Raw genomic sequence first — 27,547 nt, 5'->3', positions numbered from 1 at the left:
ACTTTGTTAGTTTGGGCAACACAACAAGAATCAACATTAGACACAACAGCACCATTGTCATCATAAGTTATACAGAACAAACCATCTATAAACTTTGCATGCAAAATGTCCTCTTTGCCTTTCCTGATGACACAGACGCTCCTCTTGAAGGAAATCTCAAAACCACGCCCAGTCAGCTGTGGGACACTGAGCAAATTGTCTGCAGCACCTGGAACATAAAGTACATCTTTGATGGTTGTGTGCAGACTTGCCAGTCTCACAGTCCCTTCTCCTGTGATTCGCAACGTCTTTCCATCTGCCTGGTGGATCTCTCCATCTTGAGGGGTGAAGGAGATAAACAGATGCTTATCTTTTGCCAGATGGCGGGTGCATCCAGAATCTACAATAAATCTGGCCTTGGCCTTTGGAGCAGCTTTTCTGGCAAGCAAAACCTTGTCTTCCACCGGCGTGGGCTTTTGCTGCTTGCCCCCCTGCTCCTGGCCATCAAACTTGCCTTCGGCTTTTGGAGAAGCAGTGCCAGCAAACAAAGCCTTGTTTTTCCCTGGCTTGGGCTTTCCACCCCCCCTCTGCTTTGGGCCATCTGCAGGCATCTGTCTCTGTTTACTTCTGGCCTTCCGGCCTCTGCAAAGATGACCTTGGCTCTCATGGGAAAGAGAGCTCTCAGCTGCCGACTCCTTGGCTCCCCCTGGAGGCTGGAATGCTGCCTGGGATGAAATCACAGTCAGCTCCCCCTGCAGCTTGCAACCGGTGCCCTCGGCATCCCTGCATACACTCTCATTCTGGGAAACAGCCAGGATCTCCGATGCAGTCAAACTCTGGGCTGGGATGACCGGCAGATGGGTTATCTTCAAAGCATTCCACATCTGACGTGCAGTCGTGTTGCCAGCTAGCGTGGCAATTTCCTCCAGAGAGACGGATAAGACAATTACGCCTATGGCCCTTGAATCTTGGGCCCTCCATCTATCTGTCAGAGGAACTGGAGGGGCTTCAGACACAGTATGCCACACTCCAAACTGTCGTAGTAGACTCTCACAGCAACTTGCCCAAGTCTCATAATTGTGCCTGTTTAACTTTGGGCACTCAGTGCCATCATCTGAGGCTTGTAAAAACTCCATTCCAGGGTTTTACTTGAGCCGTGAGCCTTTTTCACTTCAGAGGCTCCTTATCTTGGCTACTCATAAATCTTGAGGCCTGCTTGGCTCGACTCCCAGGCCAATTAGCCGGCCGGAGTTCAAAGAGACTTTGCCGCGGCAACGAAAAGCCTTGACTTTTCCACACATACCTCAGCAATCTGTCGCAGTCTTACTCTCCTGTAAGTGCCGTGAATCTGGGCCCATAGCCTGTTGTTGGGATACTGCCAGGGAGACAAAGTCCATCATGACTCCACAAGCCGTCTCCGGACGTCCATCGACCTCCCATAGAAACGCAGTATCAATCAATTAGCGACATGAGCTCCAGAAATAGCTTGCCACATTCCAAAGCTGATGCACGCTCTATCAGCGGATAGAGTGATGATAGAGTGATGGTTCAGTGGTGAACCATGGCATCTCAAATTCCGCAAGGCTTCACGCCAGTGTGACCAAACCAGTTGCACTCCCCTAAATCCATCTAAATGTTATGGGGGGGGGGGATTTGTCCCACTTAAGTTGCACTTTATAGCTCAAGAGGGCCCCTCTGGCTGATAATAATATAGTAGCACAGAAGACGCATCACAGAACAACTTGCAAAGCAAAATGACATGTAGTTGGTCCACCACAATTGCAATATTATTGCATCCTTCAGGAATGGTGTGTCCAGCTCCATCTCAGTCATCATCCAGGCACGTTGTGGAGCTGCCTGGATGAGAGATGGGCATCTTCGGCCAGTCAGGGGTGAAGAGCTGGCAAGATCCCCTGTACTGAGCAGAAAAGCAAACTCCTTGGCCTCCGAGATCTCTCCCAACTCTCAGCAGCCCTCACTGTGAGCCATACTAGAGGAATCATAGAATCATAGAATCATAGAGTTGGAAGAGACCACAAGGGCCATCGAGTCCAACCCCCTGCCAAGCAGGAAACACCATCAGAGCACTCCTGACATATGGTTGTCAAGCCTCTGCTTAAAGACCTCCAAAGAAGGAGACTTCACCACACTCCTTGACAGCAAATTCCACTGTCGAACAGCTCTTACTGTCAGTAAGTTCTTCCTAATGTTTAGGTGGAATCTTCTTTCTTGTAGTTTGGAACCATTGCTCCGTGTCCGCTTCTCTGGAGCAGCAGAAAACAACCTTTCTCCCTCCTCTATGTGACATCCTTTTATATATTTGAACATGGCTATCATATCACCCCTTAACCTCCTCTTCTCCAGGCTAAACATGCCCAGCTCCCTTAGCCGTTCCTCATAAGGCATCGTTTCCAGGCCTTTGACCATTTTGGTTGCCCTCCTCTGGACACGTTCCAGTTTGTCAGTGTCCTTCTTGTACTGTGGTGCCCAGAACTGGACACAGTACTCCAGGTGAGGTCTGACCAGAGCAGAATACAGTGGCACTATTACTTCCCTTGATCTAGATGCTATACTCCTATTGATGCAGCCCAGAATTGCATTGGCTTTTTTAGCTGCCGCGTCACACTGTTGGCTCTTGTCAAGTTTGTGGTCAACCAAGATTCCTAGATCCTTTTCACATGTACTGCTCTCAAGCCAGGTGTCACCCATCTTTTATTTGTGTCTCTCATTTTTTTTGCCCAAGTGCAATACTTTACATTTCTCCCTGTTAAAATTCATCTTGTTTGTTTTGGCTCAGTTCTCTAATCTGTCAAGGTCGTTTTGAAGTGTGATCCTGTCCTCTGGGGTGTTAGCCACCCCTCCCAGTTTGGTATCATCTGCAAATTTGATCAGGATGCCCTTGAGCCCATCATCCAAGTCGTTGATAAAGATGTTGAATAAGACCGGGCCCAAGACAGAACCCTGTGGTACCCCACTAGTCACTCTTCTCCAGGATGAAGAGGAACCATTGATGAGCACCCTTGGGGTTCGGTCAGTCAGCCAGTTACAAATCCACTGAGTGGTAGCATAGTCAAGACCGCATTTTACCAGCTTCTTTACAAGAATATCATGGGGCACCTTGTCAAATGCCTTGCTGAAATCAAGGTAGGCTACATCCACTGCGTTCCCTTCATCTACCAGGCTTGTAATTCTGTCAAAAAACGAGATCAGGTTAGTCTGACATGACTTATTTTTCAGAAATCCATGCTGACTATTGGTGATCACAGCATTCCTTTCTAGGTGCTCACAGACTGTTTGCTTAATGATCTGCTCCAGAATCTTCCCTGGTATTGATGTCAGACTGACTGGGCGGTAATTATTTGGGTCCTCTCTTTCCCCCTTTTTGAAAATAGGGACAACATTTGAATTTTGTCCTGCTTTTGCTGAGCTACAACAAAGGAGCGCACCCCCAGGGGGCCATGATGTGGTAACCCTGGCGAAGCATTGCAGAGCAACTGAGAAAGCAGAATGATGTTTGTGTGGACAGTCCATTAGAAAGCTGCACTATTATTGCATCGATAGCACATTGCAGAATACGGCCCCCCTCCGTGCAAAAACATCCGTCTGGTGGGACAGTAGCTTTCATTTCGGAGGTTGTGGTTTTACATCTTCCTATTTGTTTATTTATTTATTTATTCAAAATTATTTATTTATTTCATAAAATTTATACACTACCAGATGGTAGGAAACATCAAAGCCGTTTACAGAAAGATAAAACCATAAAATCAGGAAAAACCTACAGTACATCAAACGCTGAAGAAATGAATACCAGAATAGATCGGAACTCACTCCCAAGGTAAGGGGAAGAGACATGGCTAAGATGGCAGGACAGCTTACTCTATGGTGTTAACCCCTTCATGCACTAATTAGACTGAAGCATGTTGGTTATATGAGACTGGTTATCCCACACAACATGCTCTCACGCAACCCATGCCCTCCAACTGAAAACCCATTTCCTGGACAATATCAACATTGTGTTTTGTGCCTGTGAACTGCACAGTGAATATTTTTATTAGAAACGAAAACAGCCCGGTGTTTCAGCTTCTCAGAGTTGTTTTATTCAGTGCGCTGCTACAGCTTGTCACACCCAAATCCTCCAAAGGAATCTGCCAAAGTGCTTTTCCAGGCAAAAGGGGGCAGAGGGAGAGAAACCAAGAACCTCAAATTCACTAGACCAGGGATGGGGAATTGTGTGGCCCTCTAGATGTTGTTGGATTCCATCACCCCTGACCGTCGGCCATGTTGGCTGAGGCAGAAGGCCATTGGATCTGGCAATATCTGGGAGCCCACAAGATTCCCAGCCTTCGCCCTACACAAACAACCAGGCACTCAGCTGTGAGGCACGCCTCTTACCGGAGGGAGGGTCACTCCAGAGGCAGCTGTGGCATGAGGGTGCTGGATCATGTCTTTGTGGGCACATCTGAGGATTAAAGAGGACCCCCTAGGAAGCATGCTTGGAGATCTTCCTTACCAGGTGGCTCTCTGGCAAAAGCAGAACAGTACTAACGGCCATATGGAACCACACCTCAAAGCTGGATCAGACTTTCCAGATCCTGTAGCCTACATCAGGAGGAAGACTGGGGCAGCGGGGCCTAGAGTGGGAGTCAGAGCTGCTCTTAGGGCTGCATGTCTGAAGCATGGGCAGAAATCTTTGGATGTGAGGTTGCATGGGGCTGTTTCTGTGTTTTGGTGATGCCAAGCCGCCAGCCAGCCAGAGGCAGGCAACCAACTGGCTTCAGGGGCAAGCTCCTTTGCAAAGCCAGTCTGACTTCACCGAATGCAATGGCAGAGTGACCATTTGGCCCGTGTTCTGCTTCACTGTGAGATGGCGTGTGTTCCTCAACCCAGAGAACCTCTCGTTCAACGTCAAGTTGGTCTAAGGAAGGAAAGCATAAGAGTTAGTCTTGAATCCCCCCCCACACACACATGTGCTGGGAGATGCCTGCACACTGCACATGTAAAGCACATCTCCTCCCACCCACACCCAAAAAGTCCTGGGAACAATGGTTTGTTAAGGGTGCTGGGAATCGTAGCAGTGTGAAAGAGGGGATGGAATGGTGAATACACAGCCCTGCTGAACGCAGAGGGATTTAGCTTTGGAGATAACACATGCATGACCACAATCTTCATGTGAGTTCCTGGTGACCTTCATTTTTATTTATTTTTTTCAAAAAAAATTATTAGTTTTCCACAAATTTTAACCACACAAACAGACAAACAAACAAACATCCTAACCTTATTAAAACCAATCTAATTAACATTGTTAAGCAACGTCCTCGTATCCCCTTGGTTGAATTTCAGTGTATATCATTTTACTGGTTTTCCAAAACCTATATTCTCATAAAATTAACTTGGTCACATAACATCTTTCTTTCTTTCCTAAGAAGTTTCATCATATAATTTATCACATTACATATTTAAATCCTAAGCCTATCTGATATTTGCAAGCTTTTCCAATTAATTTATCTTAACATATTTAACCAAATAATCATTAAATTTCGTCCATTCTTCCTGGTAGTCGTCCTCCTTCTGATCATGGACTCTTCCAGTCAGGTCGGCTAGCTCCAAAAAGTCCATCATCTTCATCTGCCAGTCTTCCACTGTTGGTATTTCTTGTGACCTTCAGCTTAAACACAAACTGCTCTGAAGTGAGAAAAATCCATCACACTCAAACATTCCTGCACAAAGCTGCCCATGGCAAGGTTGCAACACAGGTTGCAACCCTGGAGATTCTGATGTGCAGGAATGGTTTCCTTGAGGGCATGTGCCATAGGGTACCAAACCCACCTTCTATGTTTTGAAGCCCAAGAGTTAAGAGATGAGGAGTCCACCAAACCCCAGCTCAAGCTGGGGGTTGGACTGGAAGGGAGACAAGCTAATGTCCCCAGAATTGGGGGGAAGCTTGGCTAATTTCCAGGTCTAACTGAATGGCACCATGATGTGTGGTCCTCTGATGCATGAGAAAGCTCAGAAGGTAAGAAGAGGTCTTTTCTCCCCACTCCTGATTTCAACAGGTGGCTTGAAGCGTCCACATGGACGGACGGACGGGGGGACACACACACACACACACCCCAGCATGGCTTCAACTTTTAGCACAAAAAGTCTTCAGCCAGATGTCATGGAACCCTTGGGCAGGGGCAACTTATCATTTTATTGATTTTCCATAACAAACAATTAAAAAGGCGGCCAATCTTGCAAAGGAGTGTTGCCATTTAAACTGCTGGTGTGACGTAGGAACCCGAACAAAGAAAAGGAACCAACTACCCAGAGTCTGCTTCCGATTGCCCTTGTTCTCCACCTCCCTCTATCCTAATCAGCCGCAAACAAGAGTTCAGATTTGAAAGGCTTGTTATCACCTCATTCCCTTCAATTAGCCAGCTGCTCTGGCAGATGACATCAGTTCCTTCCCGCTCCCAATATTCCTGCTCCTAACCTGGTTAGCCATAGCCCGGAAGCTGAATCTCAGGGGAACGCCTTTGGGCTCATCTTTTCTGGGCCTCTTCTCCCCCTCAGGAAGGGGTGCTTGGCTCCTGGCCTGTGAAATGCGCTCAAAATGTAAAGATGCCTTCTTTCCAGGGAGCCAAGGGAGAAGGGGGAAATTTGAAATACCTCCAAACCTTCCCACGTCAGAGATGCAGGAGTTGCGTCACCTCCAACTTCCTCAGGGATGAAGCAGCTTCAAATATATAAAAGGATGTCACATAGAGGAGGGAGAAAGGTTGTTTTCTGCTGCTCCAGAGAAGCGAACACGGAGCAATGGTTCCAAACTACAAGAAAGAAGATTCCACCTAAACATTAGGAAGAACTTCCTGACAGTAAGAGCTGTTTGACAGTGGAATTTGCTGCCAAGGAGTGTGGTGGAGTCTCCTTCTTCGGAGGTCTTTAAGCAGAGGCTTGACAACCATATGTCAGGAGTGCTCTGATGGTGTTTCCTGCTTGGCAGGGGGTTGGACTCGATGGCCCTTGTGGTCTCTTCCAACGCTATGATTCTATGATTCTATGAAAACGAAACATCCCACCTGGGCACGGTTTCTGAGAGAGCAACAGCAGAAGACCCAGACTCTGGCAAGATGAGCATTTGCCCAGTGGATTCTGGCCGGTCCATGAGGGCAGACAAGGGATGGCTGCAGTGGCCGCCAGCCCCTTCCCACTCCATCTCAGATACAGAACGCATTTGCTCTGCCACTCCTTGGCTCTGGCGCCACCTACTGTTGGCCTCCTTGCCTTCCACCCTCCCAGTCCCAATGAGCACCATCCACCCCTGGTCCAGAGGCGCAGAGCAGTAGTTAGGTGATCTTGCGCCCCGGCAGAACCGTCCAGATTGCGCCCCCAGCCACGGACAAGTTAGCTCTTCTTTCTGCCTCTCCTCCACACACCCCCAACCATTCAATTCACCCTGGAAATACAAGTATCGAAAAGTAAAATGTTAGAGGTTTCCCCCCACCCCATAGCAATATAATTTGATTCAGCTAGCTGGTCAGTCTACTTTCGGTTTCACTCCTGGCTCCTTGTTAAATTAATACTGCATCAGAAACCCCCCAAGCAGATATCCAAAGTTATTTGGCATTTCTCCAGTTGTTAATGAGATGTTTCTTCTAGTCCAAGGGAGTCTTTTGATCTTCTTCCAGGAAACCAAGAGTCGAAAGCCTTGATTTTCCTTTTCTTCTTTTCCCAGTCATTTCCACACAGTTAGTCTTTATTAGAGTTATTAAAACCTTATTATATTAACAAATGCAATTTTTTTAGTCTCCCTTGCTTTCCTGCTGACCTTCAGCTTAAAGACAAACTGCTCTGGAGTGAGAAAAATCCATCACACTCAAAAAGCCCAGCTGGAGGGACCTGGAAGTGTGCGCGGAAGAGCAATTTTGTAGTGGGTTTGTTGCACAGAAGAAGCTGAGCACCCGATTTAAACAAAAAATAAATAAACAATGTAGTATGTAATATGCATAGCATGTATCCAGGAAAAATAGAGCTTGCAAATTTTCTAATACACATGGGTCATCACTTCTTATTGCTGAGAATAAATTGAGGATCTTGTGTGACATTGTAATGATTCTGATTCTGATTATATTTAGACCCCACCCAGCTGGGATTCTCCAACCACAATTGTATATTGCCACAGAAAGAAATATTAAAAATTAAGAAGTTTCATTGTTTGCCCACAAATCTTTCCCTATAGACCAATATTTGGATTCTTCTTGAACATTCTACACAGTTTGAGGAAGTTCCAGGCAGCTGTAAAAGTTATAAACAGTTCCATGAAGTTTTAAAAAGTGCTCATAGTTATGAGTAGTAACGTTACATGTACGATGTTTCCAACTTTTCATTTTGGGGCAACCTTTTTCCATAACTGAGAATACTTAGTCCCTTTTCCAGTGTTTCTAAGCAAAAGTGCATCCCTTTATGATACAGGAAACTCTTTTGGGGGAAGAAAAGAAAATTCCACAAGTCATACCCCTAGTGCCCACACAAACACACAGACACACCTTCTTGGCACTGCCTGCTTTCATCCACTTGCCTTGGGATATGTGTAGAGGGTGCTTCTGAGCATGTACAAAGTACCCCCCCACACACATACGAAAACCCTATCTCTACCGGCTTATCACACAGCTCACCCATGAGCATGCCTGAGTCTGGATGTGCAACTGGAGAGGGTGAGGGATGTGTAGAAAAACAGTCGCCCTGAACCAAATTGGAAAATTGCAATGGATAGAGGGGGGGGGGGAGGATTAGATTCTCAATTATACTCTCTATTGCTTCATGTAGGTTACCAATGGAACCCCTGAAAAAGATATGGCACACAAACGATTCCCAAGGATGGGAATGAAATTTGGGAATTGCAGCCCTTAAAATTTGCTTCCAGATTTCTTTGGGGAAACTCCTTGAAATTATTGCACGGATGGGAGAGCAGGAGCTGGTCACTCGCGCATGCGCCTGGCAGGGACCTGGCCTCGTCGTGAGCAGCAGAGCTTCCAGCCGTGGGGCTCACGGCGGACTCCCGAGAAGGGCACGGAGACTGCAGCGCCTGCTGTCGCTTACTCCAAAGTAAGTGTGTACGCACTTACCTGGGACTAGTTGGCCCGATCTGACTCAGTGCACTTACTTCTGAGTAGACATTTAGGGGAGGGGGTGAAATGTTGCGTGTGCCTGTTGCGCCAACAAGGAGAGGGAGCTTTCTTGCAGGAAAATCGCCAGGAAAGTGTTATGATTACACCTGTTGCTTGAGAGAACTGCCAGCACGCAAGGAGGCAAGGTGCGCGCCCAAAGGGTGGCAGACCCGTGTATGCCTGCGCGTGTGTGAATGTGAAGTTGCGTGCCGTGGGTGAGAGACGAGACCCGCAGCCAGGGAGAAAGTGTGGCTCCCACAGGCTGGAAGGGCTGTGTGTTTTCTCATGGGAAGCGTGCAATGCAGGGAAGAGGCGCTTGCCCTCCGAGGATGCAGCAGGACATGATACAAGATGGAGCGCGCCAGGCACAGACGGCAGCAGAGGCTCCCTCCGAAAGCGAGGGGCGGGGATTCGTCTTCTGAGGGTATAGGCAGCAAGGAGCCAAAGACAGCTCCTGAGCGTGCAAAGGGAAGGCAGGGTGGTGTGGCGGATAGAGAGCTCGCCTGAGACCTGGGAGGCTGAACGTGGGGGCCGACCTGATCTTACTCAGAGCCTGCAGTTCTATGATTCTTGGAGAGCAAGAGAAGAACTTTTCCCTACCCACTTTCTCAATGCCATCCATATTTTTTTAAAAAAATCTTATATATATCGTACAACAGATCTTCTCATCTTATACAATATTTTAGACTTCCGTCAACACCTCTGATGATTTCCCATTCTTTATCACTTATTCTGCATTTCTTAATTTCTAGATTACATTTACCGTAATTATCCTTAACTAATAATGCTTTTCGTAGACTTTCTTGCAGTATTTCAAACTATCCACCTTACCAAACTTCTTGCAGTCCTACTAGCGTAATCTGTTCATCACAATTACTTTTCAAATAGTTCATATATTTACTCCAGTCTTCTATGAATCTCTGATCCCGCAGGTTTCGAATCCTTCCTGTTAATTTATCTAATTCTGCATAGCCCATCAACTTCACCCTCCATTCTTCTTTCGTTGGTAGTTCTTCTTGCTTCCATTTTTGTGCCAATAATATTCTTGCTGCAGTCATTGCATATAACAACAACTTACAATCCTGTCTATTAATATCATCTCCTACAATGCCAAGTAAAAATGCTTCTGGTTTCTTAATCAATGTCTGTTTCAACATCTTTTTCATCTCGTTATATATCATTTCCCGGAAGCTTTTCACTTTTTTAAATCCCCACCACATGTGATAAAAAGGGCCTTCCTTTTCTTTACATTTCCAACATGTATTACTTATTTTATACATTTTAGCTAATTTTACTGGGGTGATATAACACCTATACATCATTTTCATCACATTTTCTTCCAAAGCATTGCATGCGGTAAATTTTAATCCTTCCTTCCACAGTTTCCCCCAATCTTTTAACTGTATATTATACACAAAATCTTTGGCCCAGTGTATCATAACCGACTTTACCTCTTCATCTTTCAAATGCCATTCAAGCAGCAATTTATACATTTTAGACAAAAAAAAAATAATTATTATTCAATACATCAATTTCAAATTTTGATTTGTTATCATCAAATCCTTTCCCCCTCAAATCCTGTTTAAACATTTCATTGACTTGGCAATAGTGCAGCCAATCACTTACATATTCTTTAACCTAAAAGAATAACCACTTTAACCCAAGTGGTTAGCACGCTGTCCACCAGCCCAAAGAGTGCTGGATTGTCTGTGTGCCGCTTGTTCGCTTATGGTAGTCTGTTGTATCATACACAGAGCTACTCTCTCAACCGGAAAGGAGAGTAGAACACTTCAAAATGAATAAATTAATCAGCCACAGGTTTGCTTGATCTATAAGTGATACGTTGTGGTCTTAATATTGATCCCTTAATTGGTCTAGGGGTTTTCAATTCAGCTATGCAGTTGTTCCTCGCAATATTGACTTGATAAAATGCTTATGACCCTGAGAGGTAGTGCCTGGCCCATGGTCACTCAGTGAGCTTCATGGCCTGCTGTGGATTTGGACCCTGGTCTGCCCAGTCTTAGTTCAACACTCTTAGCACTACCTTTTACTGAAGAAAATAAACTTGTTCAGAAACAGCATAGTCAAAGAGCATACACCGAGTGCTCCTAGCAGCCTTCTTAGTCTTCCCAGAGGCACAGCTCTTAGTTACTGATTAACTGGAGTCCTGGAGCCGCTCCGTCTGCAACAACACAACATACTGGTTGAGACACACACACTCTACACACAGACTGAGGCCCACAGAGATGGCTGGTTACATTTATAGGGAACCCAAGATGAGTCCCGAGTCACAGTGACCCAGCATTTGACTGCTAACACTTAGGCTTGACAGATTTGTGTAGCCCTCGTAGGCCGCGCTGCCTAGGCCTGGCCTGCTTCTGCTCTCAAGAACCTTTGTCTCCTGACAAAACCTCAGCCCTGTCCTTAAGCGCTTAGCCATCTTCTGGGTTCTTGGGACAGGAGCATGCAGCTAAAGTGTCCCATCCTTGCTGCTCCTCACCAGTTCAGAGTCAGGCAGGTCTTTGGCCAATTTGTGGCGATGCATCGACTTTGATGTGATCGAGAGAAGTGAAGCTACTGTGGAACCATTGCTCTGCCAAGTCCTCAAGGGGCGGTACAGAGTTCCCCTCCCTCCCACTTAGTCCCACAGGCACGCTGAGAGGCAGGGACTGGGCATTCAGTGAGCTTCACGCCTAGTGTGGATTTGGACCCTGGTCTGCCCAGTCTTAGTTCAACACTCTTGCCACTACCTGTCAGAGGAACTGGCAAAAAGCCACAGGAAAAGATTTTGCAAGGATACAACAGTCTCTCAATCTGTGCACTTTTGCCCATGCTAGACCCCAGCAATGCTTATGCAGCTGCAGTAAAAGAGCCAGGATGCTTCCTTGGATGTTTGAGCATGGGCCATACTGGAGATCTAACTCCTTTCTGTGTCTCTCCTCCTGCTGTAGGTCCGAGGGCGGCTTCCAAAGAAGCTACTGGGTAAGTTTGTTTTACTTAAAGTCTTTGGAAAAGAGGTGGACAATATTGATGCTGCTTCTGTGCAGTCGCTTTGACTGTGAGCCCGATCGAGATGCACAACAGTGCACTGCCGCCTTGGGCACACGAGAAGCTATGGAGGGATCATGCAACTTTTTGTTCTTTTCAAAGTTTGCACTTCAAGACTTTTATTTTTTTTAAAAATCCCCTTTGCAAATTCGAGAAGTTTCCCCATGTTGTGCCTCAGCATTTGACGCTGCTTCTGTGCAGCCTCACCAGTGCACTGTGCTCACTAGAAGGACTCCCTTAATAATCCATTCTTTGCCAAACTCATTTTGGCACCAATGCTCTCCCTGATAACAACAACAACGATTTATTATTTATACCCCGCCCATCTGGCTGGGCTACCCCAGCCACTCTGGGCGGCTTCCAACAAAATATGAAAATATAGTAATCCATCAAACATTAAAAGCTTCCCTAAACAGGGCTGCCTTCAGATGTCTTCTAAAAGTCTGGTAGTTGTTGTTCTCTTGGACATCTGGTGGGAGGGTGTTCCACAGGGCAGGTGCCACCACCGAGAAGGCCCTCTGCCTGGTTCCCTGTAACTTGGCTTCTTGCAGCGAGGGAACCTCCAGAAGGCCCTTGGAGATGGACCCAGGTGTCCGGGCAGAACAATGGGGGTGGAGACGCTCCTTCAGGTATACTGGACCGAGACCGTTTAGGGCTTTAAAGGTCAGCATCAACACTTTGAATTGTGCTCAGAAACGTACTGGGAGCCAATGTAGGTCTTTCAAGACCAGTGTTATGTGGTCTCGGCAGCCGCTCCCAGTCACCAGTCTAGCTGCCGCATTCTGGATTCATTGCAGTTTCCGAGTCACCTTCAAAGGTAGCCCCATGTAGAGCACATGGCAGTAGTCCAAGCGGGAGATAACTAGAGCATGCACCACTCTGGCCAGACAGTCTGCAGGCAGGGAGGGTCTCATCCTGCGTACCAGATGGAGCTGGTAAACAGCTGCCCTGGACACAGATTTGACCTGCGCCTCCGTGGACAGCTGAAGGAGAAAAATAATCATTTCCTTAATAACAATTTAAATAGCGTATTTAACTAAAACAATAAAATTATAGCATATGTATCCATGTTTGTTAACTGATGTGGTTAAACGTGGGGGATTTTTGTTAAAAAAACCCCAAAAAGACTTAGACTGAGTTTTAGCACACATGAAAGACTTAAAACAAATGCTTCTTTCCTGATGAATAGCCTTTGGACTATAATGTAACTTAAATAGAAAACTATCTTTAGAAAGATCTTTCCTCCAAAAGCATTTTATTTTAAAAATCCAATTTAAATAAAAAACAGATTTTTTAATTATTCTTTTTTAAATCATTGATTTTTATCCACCCTGTTGGGTGTACACATTGAATGTGTCATACCTGGAAAATACCTCTTGCAAGAGCAGCCATAGGAGGTGCGCTCTAGTAGAGGCAACGCCAATGAATTTCATTTAAGATTTCCCATCGTCCTCAGCTTGGCTATGTGCCCTGGTTCTTCTTGAAGAAGAGACATTCATCATGAGTTCTTCCCTTCTCCTTATCAGACTCTTGTATAAAGAGGACTGTCAAGGTAGGGAAAGATGCTCCACCTCGGAATAATCCTAATTGTTTTAGCTAATCTCTTGGCTGAAAGATAGAAAACGAATCTTTGTGTGCCTGCTTCTTAGCCTAATCCTGTTTCTTCCCACGTGAATGCAGTTCTATAGAGTAACACGAAAGACACCCTAACTCAGGCTTCCTCAACCTCGGCCTGTCCGATGTTTTGAGACGACAATTCCCATCCTCCCTGACCACTGGTCCTGCTGGCTAGGGATCATGGGAGTTGTAGGCCAAAAACATCTGGAGGGCCGAGGTTGAGGAAGCCTGCCCTAACTCCTCAAGATGCTGAACTTGCTCCAGCTTCGGAGTACCTGCTATAAAAGAGACAACTCTAAGAAAGTCACGGTGCTCCAAAGCGTCACCAGTTGCATCAAGTTGCTTTAGAGAGAGCATTCATCATCATCCTTATCACATTACAGAATTGCTTGGCGACTAAGCAGGGAGCAGCACACAGAGATAAGGGGGGAAGCAAGTACTCTGCAGCCTGTGCCTCTCCCATCCCTGTGCATCATGAGTTCAACAAGTGCAGAATGTAATGCAACCCAGCACAGCAACAGCAAGAGGGGCAGTCGCAACACCTCCGCAAGACCTCCTCATACTCTGGGCAAGATGATGGTGGGAACTGCTTCTGAACCCTGTATCCCCTCCTCCTCCTCCGCCTCCTCCTCCCTGCCACACAGCCTTAACGATAGAAGCATTGATGTGGAAGTAGTTGACCTCACTTGCGAAACTTCAGAACCTATAGTTGTTGATCTTACGCAAGACGACTCTCTTGTGCTTGTTGGAGAGAGTGGGCAGCAGCCCAATAGAGAGTTCAGACCTCAACCATTGTCTGACAGCCTCATATTTAGTGGTGGTGGTGGTGGTGATAGCAGACACACACAGAGTGGTGCTCTTGCCACTAGAAAGCTCCCCAGAGAAGTGGGAAGGAGGGAATTTGCAAGATCCTCAGGCACTTTGAGTTGTGGAATTTGCATAGACAGCTTTGCAGAGATTGTGCAAAGCGGACGGCTTATAGTGTCAACAACATGTGGCCACATCTTCTGTAGTCAGTGCCTCAGCAATTTATTAGGTATGCTAACTTTTGCCCAATTTGTAGGAGGAAACTCACTCCAAAGGAGTATCATCCAATTTATATGTGAAGACATGGGTGTTCCTGAACACAGTCTAATGTGGCCTTCATAAACATGAGTGAACTCCAAAGAACACACCAAGTACAGTATATATGACTTCAATATGACAGTTAGCAATTTCACTTTTTCCCAGTTGGCCTCCTTATAGTCCAGTTGTACTGTTTCAGCTTTGTTTTGCTTTAAGGTTTTTGCAGCCCACATTTTTTGAGGTCTGTAGACGTTTGAAGAACAGCTTGGAGGATATGTCTGCTGTTGCCACATTGCTTTGTGCCGATATCTCATTTCTGTTCTAGTTCTGTTGCTGCTTTGAGAAAAGACTGATGTCGAGTGAACTCATCTATTCAAGACTAGGCTAGTCATAGTCATCTATGATAATACAACCTGCAGCTTCTTTTTGCAATTTGCCTTGTAAAAAACCAAAGCCAACCACTCACCGGTGGAAGTCTGTTCCACATCTACTTGCTTTCTAGTGGCAAACCCCTCTTTCTGTTGATGTAGCCCTAATAAAGACCAAGGTTTATACAACACTGTGGCTCATTTCTAACGCTGCATGCATGAATGGTTTATTACAAAGAACTCTTGGTGGTCCGAGTCTTCTCTTGAAGAGAATACAGCCATCATGTTAGATCTGAGCAGCTTTCCCTGTCCAGGCATATGCTTAAGGAGCAGTTCATAGTGGAGTCCGTACCGAGGTTGCCACGTGGGGCAGAATCCAATGGAGATGAGCTAAGCCATTTATGTGAAACACTCCTCAAATGGTTGGCAGAGGATAAAGTAATTCTCTGCTTTTCAGAAATGCTTTGCTGTGGGGAAGCTGCATCCATAGGGCCATGTTTCAAGCAGCAAGCATGTAAGACTTGAACCTCGCATGATGAAGTCAACTTGAGTTGCGGTGACTCCCTTTCTCAGCCCTGTCACGTAGTCATAGTGGAACTATGAATGGCTTGACCTGTTGAACTTTGGGATGCTGCTGTACTAATAGGTCTAATTGCTTTAAAACGTTTTATGTTGATAACTCTTAAATGAAAGACTTTCTCTTAAATGTATTAAAAATGCCTTCCAGTAGCACCTTAGAGACCAACTAAGTTTGTTCTTGGTATGAGCTCTCGTGTGCATGCACACTTCTTCAGATACATGAGCACACAAAAGCTCATACCAATCACAAACTTAGTTGGTCTCTAAGGTGCTACTGGAAGGCATTTTTTTATTTCGTTTCGACTACGGCAGACCAACACGGCTACCTACCTGTATCTTAAATGTATGCCAGCCAATCTTCCGTTGGTAGAAAGCATGGGCTATCCAGCTAATCAGCAGCATCTCACCAGGCCTTAATCGGCTGCGGTGAGTCTCATAATATTTCCCCCCATGTTTCTTGTTTATTCGATTTTAAGGCGTCTCGTAACATAGTGAAACCTCACCCGTGACAGCTTGGAGGGCCAGTGTTACGCTTCCAGTTCAGCACTGGATTGAACACCTTTTTCAAAAGGGAGGCTTCCTTAGTCTCCCCGCAGCCTGCTGCAGGGGCCTAGCTGCACACACCCCATATTAGACTTGCACATAGCCTGTCAATCATGTGGCATGGTTAGGACTTCCACAGATGGCATTGTCTCCGTGAACATGGGCTGTGGGGATCAAATACTCTGTGCAAGGGGAAATCTGAATTTTTGAAGAAGTTGCATGAGACATTGTTGGACTACATGGAGTATAACATCATTATGATGGGAGATATGAATGGAGTGGTGTCCACAAATATGGATAAGTCACAAAGACAGGTAGTCACAAAAGACGGCAGACTGCCAAAAACCTTTTTTGACATAACTGACAACATGGATTTGATTGACATTTGGAGAACTAAGAACCCCTTGGGTAGAGAGGGAACTTTCTTCTCTGAAGCCAAAATGACATGGACAAGAATTGACCAAATTTGGATAACTAGAGGATTGGCTCCTAAAATTCGAAAAGCGGAAATTTGTCCTAAAACTTGCTCCGACCATAATGCTGTGAGAATGGAGATGAAATTAACACCAATTGGTTCCTTTAGATGGAGGATGAATGACACCTTGTTTAGAGATGCAGAGGTTACCAAGAAGGCCCAAAAAATCTTGAGAGACTATTTTGAGATAAATTTGAATACCACGGTTGAAAAAAGAGTAATTTGGGACGCAAGCAAAGCGGTCATGAGAGGGTTTCTGATTCAACAGAATGCAATAAAGAAGAGAACTTAAAATGAGAAAAAAGATAAAATTCTGGAGAAAATAAAAGAAGGAGAGAAGAAATTAAGAGCGAAACCAAAGTCGCAAGAGATTCTGAGAGAAATAAAGTTATATCAAGTACAATATATGAAAATGATAAATCAGGAAATAGAATGGAAAATTAAACAGATGAGACAAAAGACATTTGAATCGGCTAATAAATGTGGGAAACTGCTAGCCTGGCAGATGAAAAAAAGACAAAAATTAAACACCACCACAAATTTGGAAGTGGAAGGAAAGAATATACAGAATCCATTGGAGATTAGAAAGTGCTTCCAGAGATATTTTAAACAACTATATACACAAGGCCCACAGAAAGAGACTGATATAGACCAATTTTTAAGAACAAATGGATTACAAAAAATTTCTCAAGAAAATAAGTTAATGCTGAACTATAAAATAACGGAACAGGAGGTTGAAGGTGCCATCCAGAATATGCAGTTGGGCAAATCTCCAGGGCCGGACAGTTTAACCTCAAAATACTATAGATCTTTGAAAGATTGGTTAATTCAACCACTAAAGGAGGTTTGCAATGAAATTTTGGTGGGGGAAAAAGCGCCAGAGTCGTGGAAGGAAGCTTACATTACACTTATACCGAAAACTGAGTTTGAAAAAACCCAACTTAAGAACTACCGCCCCATATCCCTGCTTAATGTGGATTACAAAATCTTTGCAGATATATTGGCTAAAAGATTGAAAAAAGTTTTAGTTGAGGAGATACATAAAGACCAAGCTGGCTTTCTCCCGGGCAGACACTTGTCTGACAACACGAGAAATATAATTAACATTTTAGAGAAGCTGCAAGTGAACATTAATACTAAAGCAGTTTTGATATTTGTTGATGCGGAGAAAGCCTTTGATAATATTTCTTGGAGTTTTATGAAGAAAAATCTTCAGGGGATGGGGGTTGGTCAAGGTTTTGAAAATGGTATAGGTGCAATTTATTCAGAACAAAAGGCCAAATTGATTGTTAACAACGTGGTGACAGAAGAATTTAAGATGGAGAAAGGAACACGACAAGGCTGCCCAATTTCCCCTTTGCTTTTTATTTCGGTCCTGGAGGTATTGCTAAATATGATTAGAAGGGACCATCTGATCAAAGGTATTCAGGTCGGAGCTAAACAGTACAAACTTAAAGCTTTTGCAGATGATTTAGTATTGACATTACAGGAGCCAGAATCTAGTACCAAAAGAGTATTAGAACTGATTGAGGAATTTGGTCAAGTGGCAGGATTTAAGTTGAACAAGTTAAAGACTAAGGTTCTCGAGAAAAATTTAACACCAATTGAGAAAGAGAGGTTTCAGAAGGAGACGGGTCTAACATTAGTTAAGAAAGTAAAATACCTGGGGGTTAACATGACTGCTAAGAACTTGAATTTATTTAAAGATAACTATGAGAAATGCTGGTCAGAAGTGAAAAAGGATCTTGAAATATGGTCAAACTTGAAGCTTTCCTTGTTTGGTCGAATTGCTGTGATAAAAATGAATGTACTGCCAAGAATGTTATTTTTGTTTCAATCATTGCAAATTTTGGACAAAATGGACTGTTTCAAGAAGTGGCAGAGAGACATTTCTAGATTTGTCTGGTAGGGCAAGAAGCCCAGAATAAAATTTAAAATATTAACTGATGCAAAGGACAGAGGTGGATTTGCCCTGCCAGACCTTAAACTTTATTATGAATCAGCAGCATTTTGCTGGTTGAAAGAATGGCTGCTTCTTGAGAACACAGACATTTTGGATTTAGAAGGTTTTAATAACGTTTTTGGGTGGCATGCATATTTGTGGTATGACAAGGTTAAAGCACACAAAGCATTTAAAAACCATATTGTCAGAAGAGCATTGTTTAATGTCTGGATAAGATATGAAGACTTACTTGAAAATAAAACCCCAAGGTGGCTATCACCGATGGAGGCGAAGGTTCAGAAAAAGCTCAATATGGAGGCCAAATGGCCAAAACATTGGGAGATTTTGGAACAGGAGGGTGACAAACTGAAATTGCAGAGTTTTGAGAAATTAAAAGACAAAGTGCGAGATTGGCTTCATTATTATCAAATAAGGGAGGCTTACAATTTGGACAAAAAAAAAATGGTTTCCAGGTGGAAAAATCAAAATTGGAAACAGAACTGCTAGATCCCAAAACTAAGATATTATCAGGAATGTATAACTTGCTGTTGAAATGGAATACTCAGGATGAAACGGTTAAGAACTTTTTTTATGTATGCTACAACGGCAGCAAGAATACTTATAGCAAAGCACTGGAAGACACAAGATCTACCCACTCTGGAAGAATGGCAGATGAAGTTGATTGACTGTATGGGACTGGCAGAAATGACCGGCAGAATCCGCGACCAGGGAGAAAAGTCAGCAGAAGAAGATTGGAAGAAATTTAAGGACTATTTACAGAAATACTATAAAATTAATGAACCTTGAAAAGATGTTGGTTTGAGCTTTGGTGGTCTCTAGCTGTCATGATAAAGATAATGGGGACTAAAATTCTTTAAGTTATTATTTTTTTAAAAAAAAGTTGAATGAAAATAAGGCTTATTTTAAAAGGAATGTTGAGAGATTAGGATTTGCTGAATTAACAGGAACAAGAAGGGGAGGTATGAGGAAGTCAAAGAAATATGTTATTGAAAGATTGTTATCAAAATTGATTTGTTTTTAATATTTTTCTTTTTCTTTTTCTTTTTGTGTTTATATAAAATTGGAAAATCTAATAAATATTTATTAAAAAAAAGGATGAAACGGTTAAATCTGCTATGATTAAATGGGCACAAGATGTTGGACATAATATAATGTTTGCTGACTGGGAACAGTTGTGGACCACAGGTATGAAATTTACGGCATGTAATGCCTTAAGAGAGAATATTATGAAAATGATATACAGGTGGTACATGACACCAGTCAAGCTTGAAAAAGTATATCATTTGCCCGATAATAAGTGTTGGAAATGTAAAGAAAATGAAGGTACATTCTTTCACCTTTGGTGGACGTGCCCAAGGATTAAGGCCTTCTGGGAGATGATCTATAATGAATTGAAAAAGGTATTTAAATATACCTTCTTGAAGAAACCAGAGGCTTTCCTCCTGGGCATGGTCGGCCAATTGGTGTTAAAGAAGGATAGAACTTTGTTTATGTACGCTACAACAGCAGCAAGAATACTCATCGCAAAGTATTGGAAGACACAAGATCTACCCACCTTGGAAGAATGGCAGATGAAAGTGATAGACTATATGGAACTGGCGGAAATGTCTGGCAGAATCCGAGACCAGGGAGAAGAGTTGGTGGAAGAAGATTGGAAGAAATTTAAAGACTATTTGCAGAAACATTGTAAAATTAATGAATGTTAAAATGATGTTGGATTGAAATGAAACGGCTTTAGCAACAAGGTTAAAAAGAATATGTAAAAATGGATTGATAATCAGATGAAAATACGAAGTTATAATATGTTAAGATATAGAATTAAGATAAAAACAAAGAGGGAAAGGATTTGCTGAATTAACCATGTGAACTGGAATACAAAAAAGGGAGGTGTGAGGAGGTGAGGAAATAAGTAAATGAAATATAAGACATGAAAATATTGATCTGTTTTTAATTGTTGTTGTTTTTTACTTTTCATGTATTTTGTATTTTTCCTTTGTATTTTTGTACCTTTTCTTTCTTTTTTTCTTTTTAATTTTTATTTTCTCTTTTTTAATTCTGTAACTTTTTTCTGTCTGTAAAACTTCAATAAATATCATTTTCAAAAAAAAACAAAACAACAAAAAACAAATCCTCTGTGCAAATGCGTCTGGTGTTACCAGAACCTATATGCATCCCCCAGCTTTCGAGGGGAGCTTAAGACAGAGTGCTCAACGGAAGGTCATTTCCATTCATCCCTACCATCACCGTTTCTGTTCTGTTTGCACAGGCGCTCTTACTGAAGAACAAATGACACTTTGCCCAGGGAGGGACCTTGGTAATATGGTGCCCTCCTGGTGCCTTCCAAAAGCCAGGCAGGGGAGGGGTCAGGCTTGGGGAAGGATGCACAAGGCTCTGGTGGGGTCCTAGAGCCCTCTCATCTCATTCCCAAAGCTGGGAGAGTGCTAACTAGGCTTGGGGAAGGAGGCAGGAAGGCTCCCTTCTGGCCCCCACATCCTGTGCAGGGGAAGAGCTTCACTGCCCTAAATCCACCTCTGCTTTGCCTCGTGTTTCAGTCACCATGAAGGCATTTTACCCATTCAAGAAAGTTGCACAATGTATTTTGGAGGTCACTTCTTTGAGTCGTGATGGGAAAAACTGAATTCCTGTGCAGAATCCTTAATGCGCACCAAACTGGAGGGGTACAGCAAGCACTACTGTTGGACGATGCTGTATGGAACCTAACACTTCACCAGTCTAGTCGTTGCATAAAAGTTCTAGCAAAACTATGTGTTCGGGTGCCTCGACCCTTACACAGTTTCCTGAATCCTTGCAGTGATCAGGTTTTTTTTGGGGGGTGGGGGTGAGTTGTCTGGTGGCAGATGAAAAACGGCACCGAAGTTAGCAAAATGCAGTAACCAAAACTACATCTGCATAATGGACTGTTCTTGACGGTAGGCAGCAATTGCCATGTGATACCATGACAAGGATAGGAGAATATTTAGCAAGTGAGTCAGAGCTTACAGTTGCCATATTCAGATGGGTTATTACATGCTCTTGTTTGACTTGAGACTGGACACCTCCCCCACAGGACACTACACTATTACTTTTGTGGTACATAAATAAAGCCATAGGCTATGCAAATAACAGGTGGAATAATTGGCAGAATTCTCTGCTAGGTTTTGTGACCTCTGCCATTTCTCAAGGACAGGGTCACAGACATCTGAACACAATTGACCATTTAATAAGAAATGAGTTTTGAAAGGGGGGACCCAAACCCAGTGGGTCTATTTTTGCTTGCGCCAGAAGACGTTGCTGAACTCCCTTAATCATGGTGAGTGCAAGGGTGTTGTAATCTATGTATTCACACATCACCATCAACTTTCTGACTTACGGTTGCAAGATGCTTCATTTCTCCCCCTTTGCTCCTGGCACAAGCAGGATAAACAAACCTGGAAGCTTTGTTTTCCCCATTACATCTGGTCATGGTTTGCTGCTTCCTAACAAGACACAGTCAGCAGGCCAGCCATAAGCAGGGACTTCAGATTGGCTGACAATTGTTGCTTATTATGATAAGGCCACAGTCCCGGGTTCAGACGTGATGTGGTGCCAAGGCCTTGTGCTTTGCTTCTCCTGCTTGCTCCAAGAGAGAACAGCATGAGGAGCAATTGGGCAGCATGTGCTACATAATGCATTATAAAATGTCTCCTGATGGCCGTTGTATGTTTACAGCGTCTAGGAAGCTGCTTTGTATGCAATCAATCACAGTCTTCACTTAGACTAATCTGCATAATAACAAATCACCATTTCGCAGGGAATGCATGTTTTAATGCTCGCTAATGGCAAACTCCTTGCTTGTAGAAATATCTTTTTAAATCCTATCCAAATGGCATGTCCTTGTCTCAGCTCCTGAATTACCATTACCGAAATGTAGATCTAGGAAATTTTCACTTCCTGCCTACCTTGGGAAAGATCGTGCGCCTATTTATGACCTTTAGGTCATCAGCCCTCCCGTCTCGACTCATGGAGATAAAGGATACTCTATGGTGGTTCCACTCTCTCCGCCCAGTGAGGGTATTTAAGGACGAAACAAGGAGGCAATTGGTTCCTTGCATAGAGTCAAAGCTAATGAGGACAAGGGAAAGCAAGCTTAACACTAGAAATACTAACTGCCCGAAGGAAGAAAAGAATTCTGTAAGCCTAGATTTACAAGACCTGAAGAAGAGGCTAATGAGTATAAAGACTGAGATTTCTACCCAAAATATAAGGTCAGTAGAGCCTAGAGCACAATATTTAAAGAGGTCCAACAGCTCTTTATCCCATAGAAAGACATCAGTGCAACTCCCTGTTCCCTTTTCAAGCGACACCGAAGTAGATGAGGAATTTGGCACCTCCGACATTTCTATGGCAACAACACCTAAAGAACTCTACGCTGCTGACAATCTGGAGAAATCCAGCACCCAATCTACATCTGGACCTTTGCCTAATGTTCCAAAAATTTATCAGAATGATCAACCTTCTCTACTGTACTCCTGGCGAGACAGGATGGACAGATCTTCCAAACTCGAAGCTGGCTCTTTGTTGGCCAGTGATCCACATTTTATAGCACATGCCTCATTAATACTCCCACAGCCACAGATAGAACCAACAGTCCTCCAATCAATCCAGGAGGGAGAGGGGGATTGACAGTTAATGAAACACCGTGGGACCGCCCTCCCCGCTTGGGGTGCGGTTGGTTGGGTTTTATCTTCTAGGGATACTTACCCTATCAAACCTTCACCTCTTCCCCTTACCATTTTGACCCAGGAGTCCTGGCCCAGGGATGACTTGTCAGTGAGGGGATGTTACCCCTCTATTGGGGAGGCTAGTATGGGGTCTGGGATTCCCACTATTGAAGGGCTAGGGAGGAATGGCGGTGGGGCTAGATATCACTATCGGCGAAGGGTTTTGAGATGCAGTGATGCTCAAACCCCTTCCAATCTACGCCCCATCCCAAGGGATGAGGGTAGGGCGAGCAGGGATTACCCACCTCCGTCATTGGTGTTGTGCAATGCCAGGTCCATAGGCAACAAAACCTCCCCCATGGGTGACTTTTTTGTCTCGCAGGGGATTGACCTGGCTTGCGTGACGGAGACCTGGGTACGGGAAGGCGAAGTAGTCTCCCTACATGAGATAACACCCCCAGGCTTCTCTGTCCTCCATCAATCGTGGACTGTGGGTTGGGGGGGGGGAGGAGTAGCGTTGTTAATCCCGGAGGATTGCTCTTTCAGAGCTCTGCCAGCACCGGCAATCTCCGGCATTGAATGTGTTGGTCTCGTGGGGGGCACCAAGGAGAGCTTGGCTGTCTGGCTGGTGTACCGACCACCCAGCGCACCGGCAGCCACCCTGTCAGACCTGCTGGAGATGGCGGCGGGCTGGGCCTTGGAGTTCCCAAGCTTATTGGTTTTGGGAGACTTCACTGTCCATGCCGATGCCTCCCCCTCCTCACAGGCTCTGTACCTAGTGACTTCCATGGCAACACTAGGGCTCTCCCAGTTTGCTTTGGGCCCCACTCATCAAGCAGGCCACACGCTGGATCTGATCTTTGGTGCTGGCATAGATGTGATCATGCTCCCCCCTGTGGAACAGCCATGGTCTGCTCACTACGCTCTGAAAGCCAAGATTGACTTCCCGCTCCTCCCCTGCTCGGGTGGCGAGCCTATTTGGGCTCGCCCCCAAAGGCTGATGGATCCTGAAAGATTCCGTCAGGCCTTGCAGGACCCTGCTCCTCCTGGCGACTCATTAGATGACCTTGTCGAGGACTGGAATAACCAGCTCTTGGCAGCCATCGATGAGATCACGCCTAAGCGCCCTCTGCGACCCCGTCGAAACCAGGCCCCTTGGTTTACTGAGGTGCTCCGGAAAATGAAGCAGGATCTCAGACAGCTAGAGTGAGTATGGCGACGGACTCATGACAGAGCTTCAAGAACATCTTATAGGACACTTATGAAAGCCTATGAGATGGCTATGCAAGCTGCTAAGAAATCTTACTTTGCAGCTTCCATTGCATCCGCTAGCTCTCGCCCGGCACAACTTTTTAGAATAATTAGGTCGATAATGTCCTTAGGAGGACAACCAAATTTAAGCACAAATTCGACCCACAGCTGTGAGGCATTCGCGAGCTTTTTTGCGGAGAAAGTCCTGTTGCTCCGCCATGACCTTCCTGCCAGTTTAGATACAGTGACTGAACTGGAGGCCCCTTGACTGTCTTCGGGTCCAGTGTTGGACCATTTCAATCGGCTACTCCCTGCTGATGTGGATAGCAAAGATGGCTGTTAGTGAGCAAGCAGGAAAGAGGGGGAAACTGGTTGGCAGAGATTAGAAAAACAGATAGACAGACAGAAAGATCGACGTAGGGAATTCCGCTGTCAGGGTCTACTCCCCATCTTCCCCATGATGCCTGTGCCCACTGTCTCCCTCATCACTTCCTTGATGCGGCTGAGCTGGTCCTTCCTGACAAAGATGAGCACCAGCTGCACCTAGAAGATGCAAGGTACTGGGATGTCTACCAGCTCTGTTCATTGCTTGCTGTCCTGGGCCGGCTGGATGCAGATAGGAGTGGCAGGTGGCACCAACTGGGGATCCCCCAAGGGAAGAAGGCTCAGAGCCAGGGAAATGGTGGGGGGGACGACGAGGCTGAGTCGTCCGAGGGAGAAGAGGGAGCAGACTGTGAGCAAGAGGAGGTGTTGGAAACTGAAGAGGCAGGAGGGCAGGAAGATTCTGTGGCAAACAGCAGTCCAGAATCCGAGGCAGAAGTGGAGGCTGGAGGCGGGGGTCAAGAGGCAGAGATCAGGCAGGCTGCTGAAGAAGCCAGGGGGTCTCCCCATCCTGCTGCGATCAGCTCCCCTCCCTGCTGGTCTCCCAGAACACAGAGAAATTAAGAGGAGGGAGCAAAGACAGGCAAGGTGTCAGAGTCTCAGGTTGCTTGGGAAGGACCAGGGGGAGGAGGAGACTTCAGAGAGTGGTGGGAGGGTAGCAACCTTAAGCCTTCACAACTACCTCACTGGGGCAAGACCTGTTGGGAAAGGTTTCTGTGATCACGAGGCCTGCACGGTTTGGGTTTCTTTGAATAAAGAATGTTGGCTTCTTTTGAATAAAACACCACTGACACCAGGTGTTTTTTCTTGCTGACCTCCTCCTCCTCACTCCAGCTCCTGACAGCTGTCTGGCTGCTGAAGAAATGGGTGGGGTTGGACTTACTTTCTTGTACTTGGATTTGGAACGCAAAGCCTTTTCCACAGCTGTCAGCCACTCTTGCTCCTTTGTCGAGTCCAAGTAGAAGAAAGCCTCTGTGCTCAGGTCCAGCTCCTGGAACCGAATGCCCAAGTGCCAAAGAGAAGGATGTGGAACTGTAGGAATAGGACTCCAATCGGAACAGACGTGCTGGTTAAATATGCAAAGACAACCGGAGTGTGCAAGGGCAGGCAAGATCAGGACCAAGAACAAACAAGTAATACCAGCCACTTCTTCCTTAGCTTAGTTATTCTGGGCCCCAAAGGAGCTTTGCTAATGAAAGAGAAAAAGCTTTTTCCTTGTATTTTTTAAGATGTGCCAGCCAGCCTGATATCTAAGCACTATCCCAGTAGCCACAGGCAACCAGAAATTCTTTGAAGGCAAGTGAGTTGGTTGGTCTCTCCCTTCTTCCTTCACCTGGCAACCTGGTTTCCAGGCTGGCTTTCCGGGAGCAGAAAACCACCTCTCAGATCTGCTGTGCCAAGCTTGTTTGCTAGAAGATTACCCCGTAACACCCTTGTCCTCTTTGCAAACCTCCTAAATGGCTAGCCTTCTGTGTTTCCATGCTGGCCATGAAGGAATGGGCATTCCCCACTCTGAAAACAGCACAGAAATACAGCCTGTCTAGTAAAGGGGTAAAAAGAACAAGCTAAACAGCCTCTGTAAAACAGTAGCATCTGAAGCTGCTAACCACATACTGATAAACATATCATAAAAGCAGACATGAAAAACAAATGGTCACTGGGTACTACTAACAGTGGGACACGGGTGGCGCTGTGGGTTAAACCACAGAGCCTAGGACTTGCAGATCAGAAGGTCGGCAGTTTGAATCCCCGTGACGGGGTGAGCTCCCGTTGCTCGGTCCCTGCTCCTGCCAACCTAGCAGTTCGAAAGCACGTCCAAGTACAAGTAGATCAATAGGTGCCACTCTGGCGGGTAGGTAAACGGTGTTTCCGTGTGCTGCTCTGGTTCACCAGAAGCGGCTTAGTCATGCTGGCCACATGACCCGGAAGCTGCACGCCGGCTCCCTCGGCCAATAAAGCGAGATGAGCGCCGCAACCCCAGAATCAGCCATGACTGGACCTAATGGTCAGGGGTCCCCTTTTTAAAAAAAATAATATGATATTTATTAGAAGTTTAAAAGTTACAGAAAAAAGAAGAAAAGAAAACAACAAAGAATTAACAAAACATACATTACAATACATAAAAAAGAAAGGAAAAAAAACATAAAAACCAATACAACAATAACAATAACAATAAAAACACATCCAATATTCCATATCTTTTTCTTTCATTTACTTGTTTCATCGACCTCCTCACACCTCCCTTTTTGTATTCTAGTTTAGTTATTTGTTTCAGCAAATTCTTTCCATCTTTCTCAATTTTTATTGGGTAATTTATCTTAACAGTCTAACCTATTAATTAACTCAGCAAATCCTTTCCATCTTTCACTATATTCTGTCGTTCAATTTACCTTAATTTATTTTAACCTTATCTTACCATAAAATACCTTAAA

At 44.9% G+C, this 27,547-nt stretch overlaps 2 protein-coding genes and 1 pseudogene across 3 annotated transcripts in view; 2 read left to right on the top strand and 1 right to left on the bottom strand.

The window, feature by feature from the left end:
- Positions 1-27,547, top strand: part of LOC310753702 (inositol polyphosphate 5-phosphatase OCRL-like) — a gene marked incomplete at both ends in the record, with an annotated part of 328,447 nt that overhangs the window by 94,203 nt on the left and 206,697 nt on the right.
- Positions 1-27,547, bottom strand: part of LOC310753703 (inositol polyphosphate 5-phosphatase OCRL-like) — a gene marked incomplete at both ends in the record, with an annotated part of 168,001 nt that overhangs the window by 19,647 nt on the left and 120,807 nt on the right. The window contains 2 exons of the mRNA XM_083595057.1: positions 25,178-25,277; positions 25,999-26,106. Coding sequence (XP_083451183.1) covers positions 25,178-25,277; positions 25,999-26,106 — 208 coding nt within the window. The remainder of the gene's footprint in view (positions 1-25,177; positions 25,278-25,998; positions 26,107-27,547) is intronic.
- On the top strand, positions 14,161-15,034 carry LOC310753682 (E3 ubiquitin-protein ligase RNF4-like; annotated as a pseudogene). The gene has a single exon. The product of its transcript is annotated as an E3 ubiquitin-protein ligase RNF4-like (transcript).

Source organism: Podarcis filfolensis (assembly GCF_964270895.1).
Source record: "Podarcis filfolensis genome assembly, chromosome: W".
NCBI lineage: Eukaryota > Metazoa > Chordata > Lepidosauria > Squamata > Lacertidae > Podarcis > Podarcis filfolensis.
The sequence above is the reverse complement of the archived record's forward strand: the minus strand, read 5'-3'. Positions and strand labels throughout refer to the sequence as shown.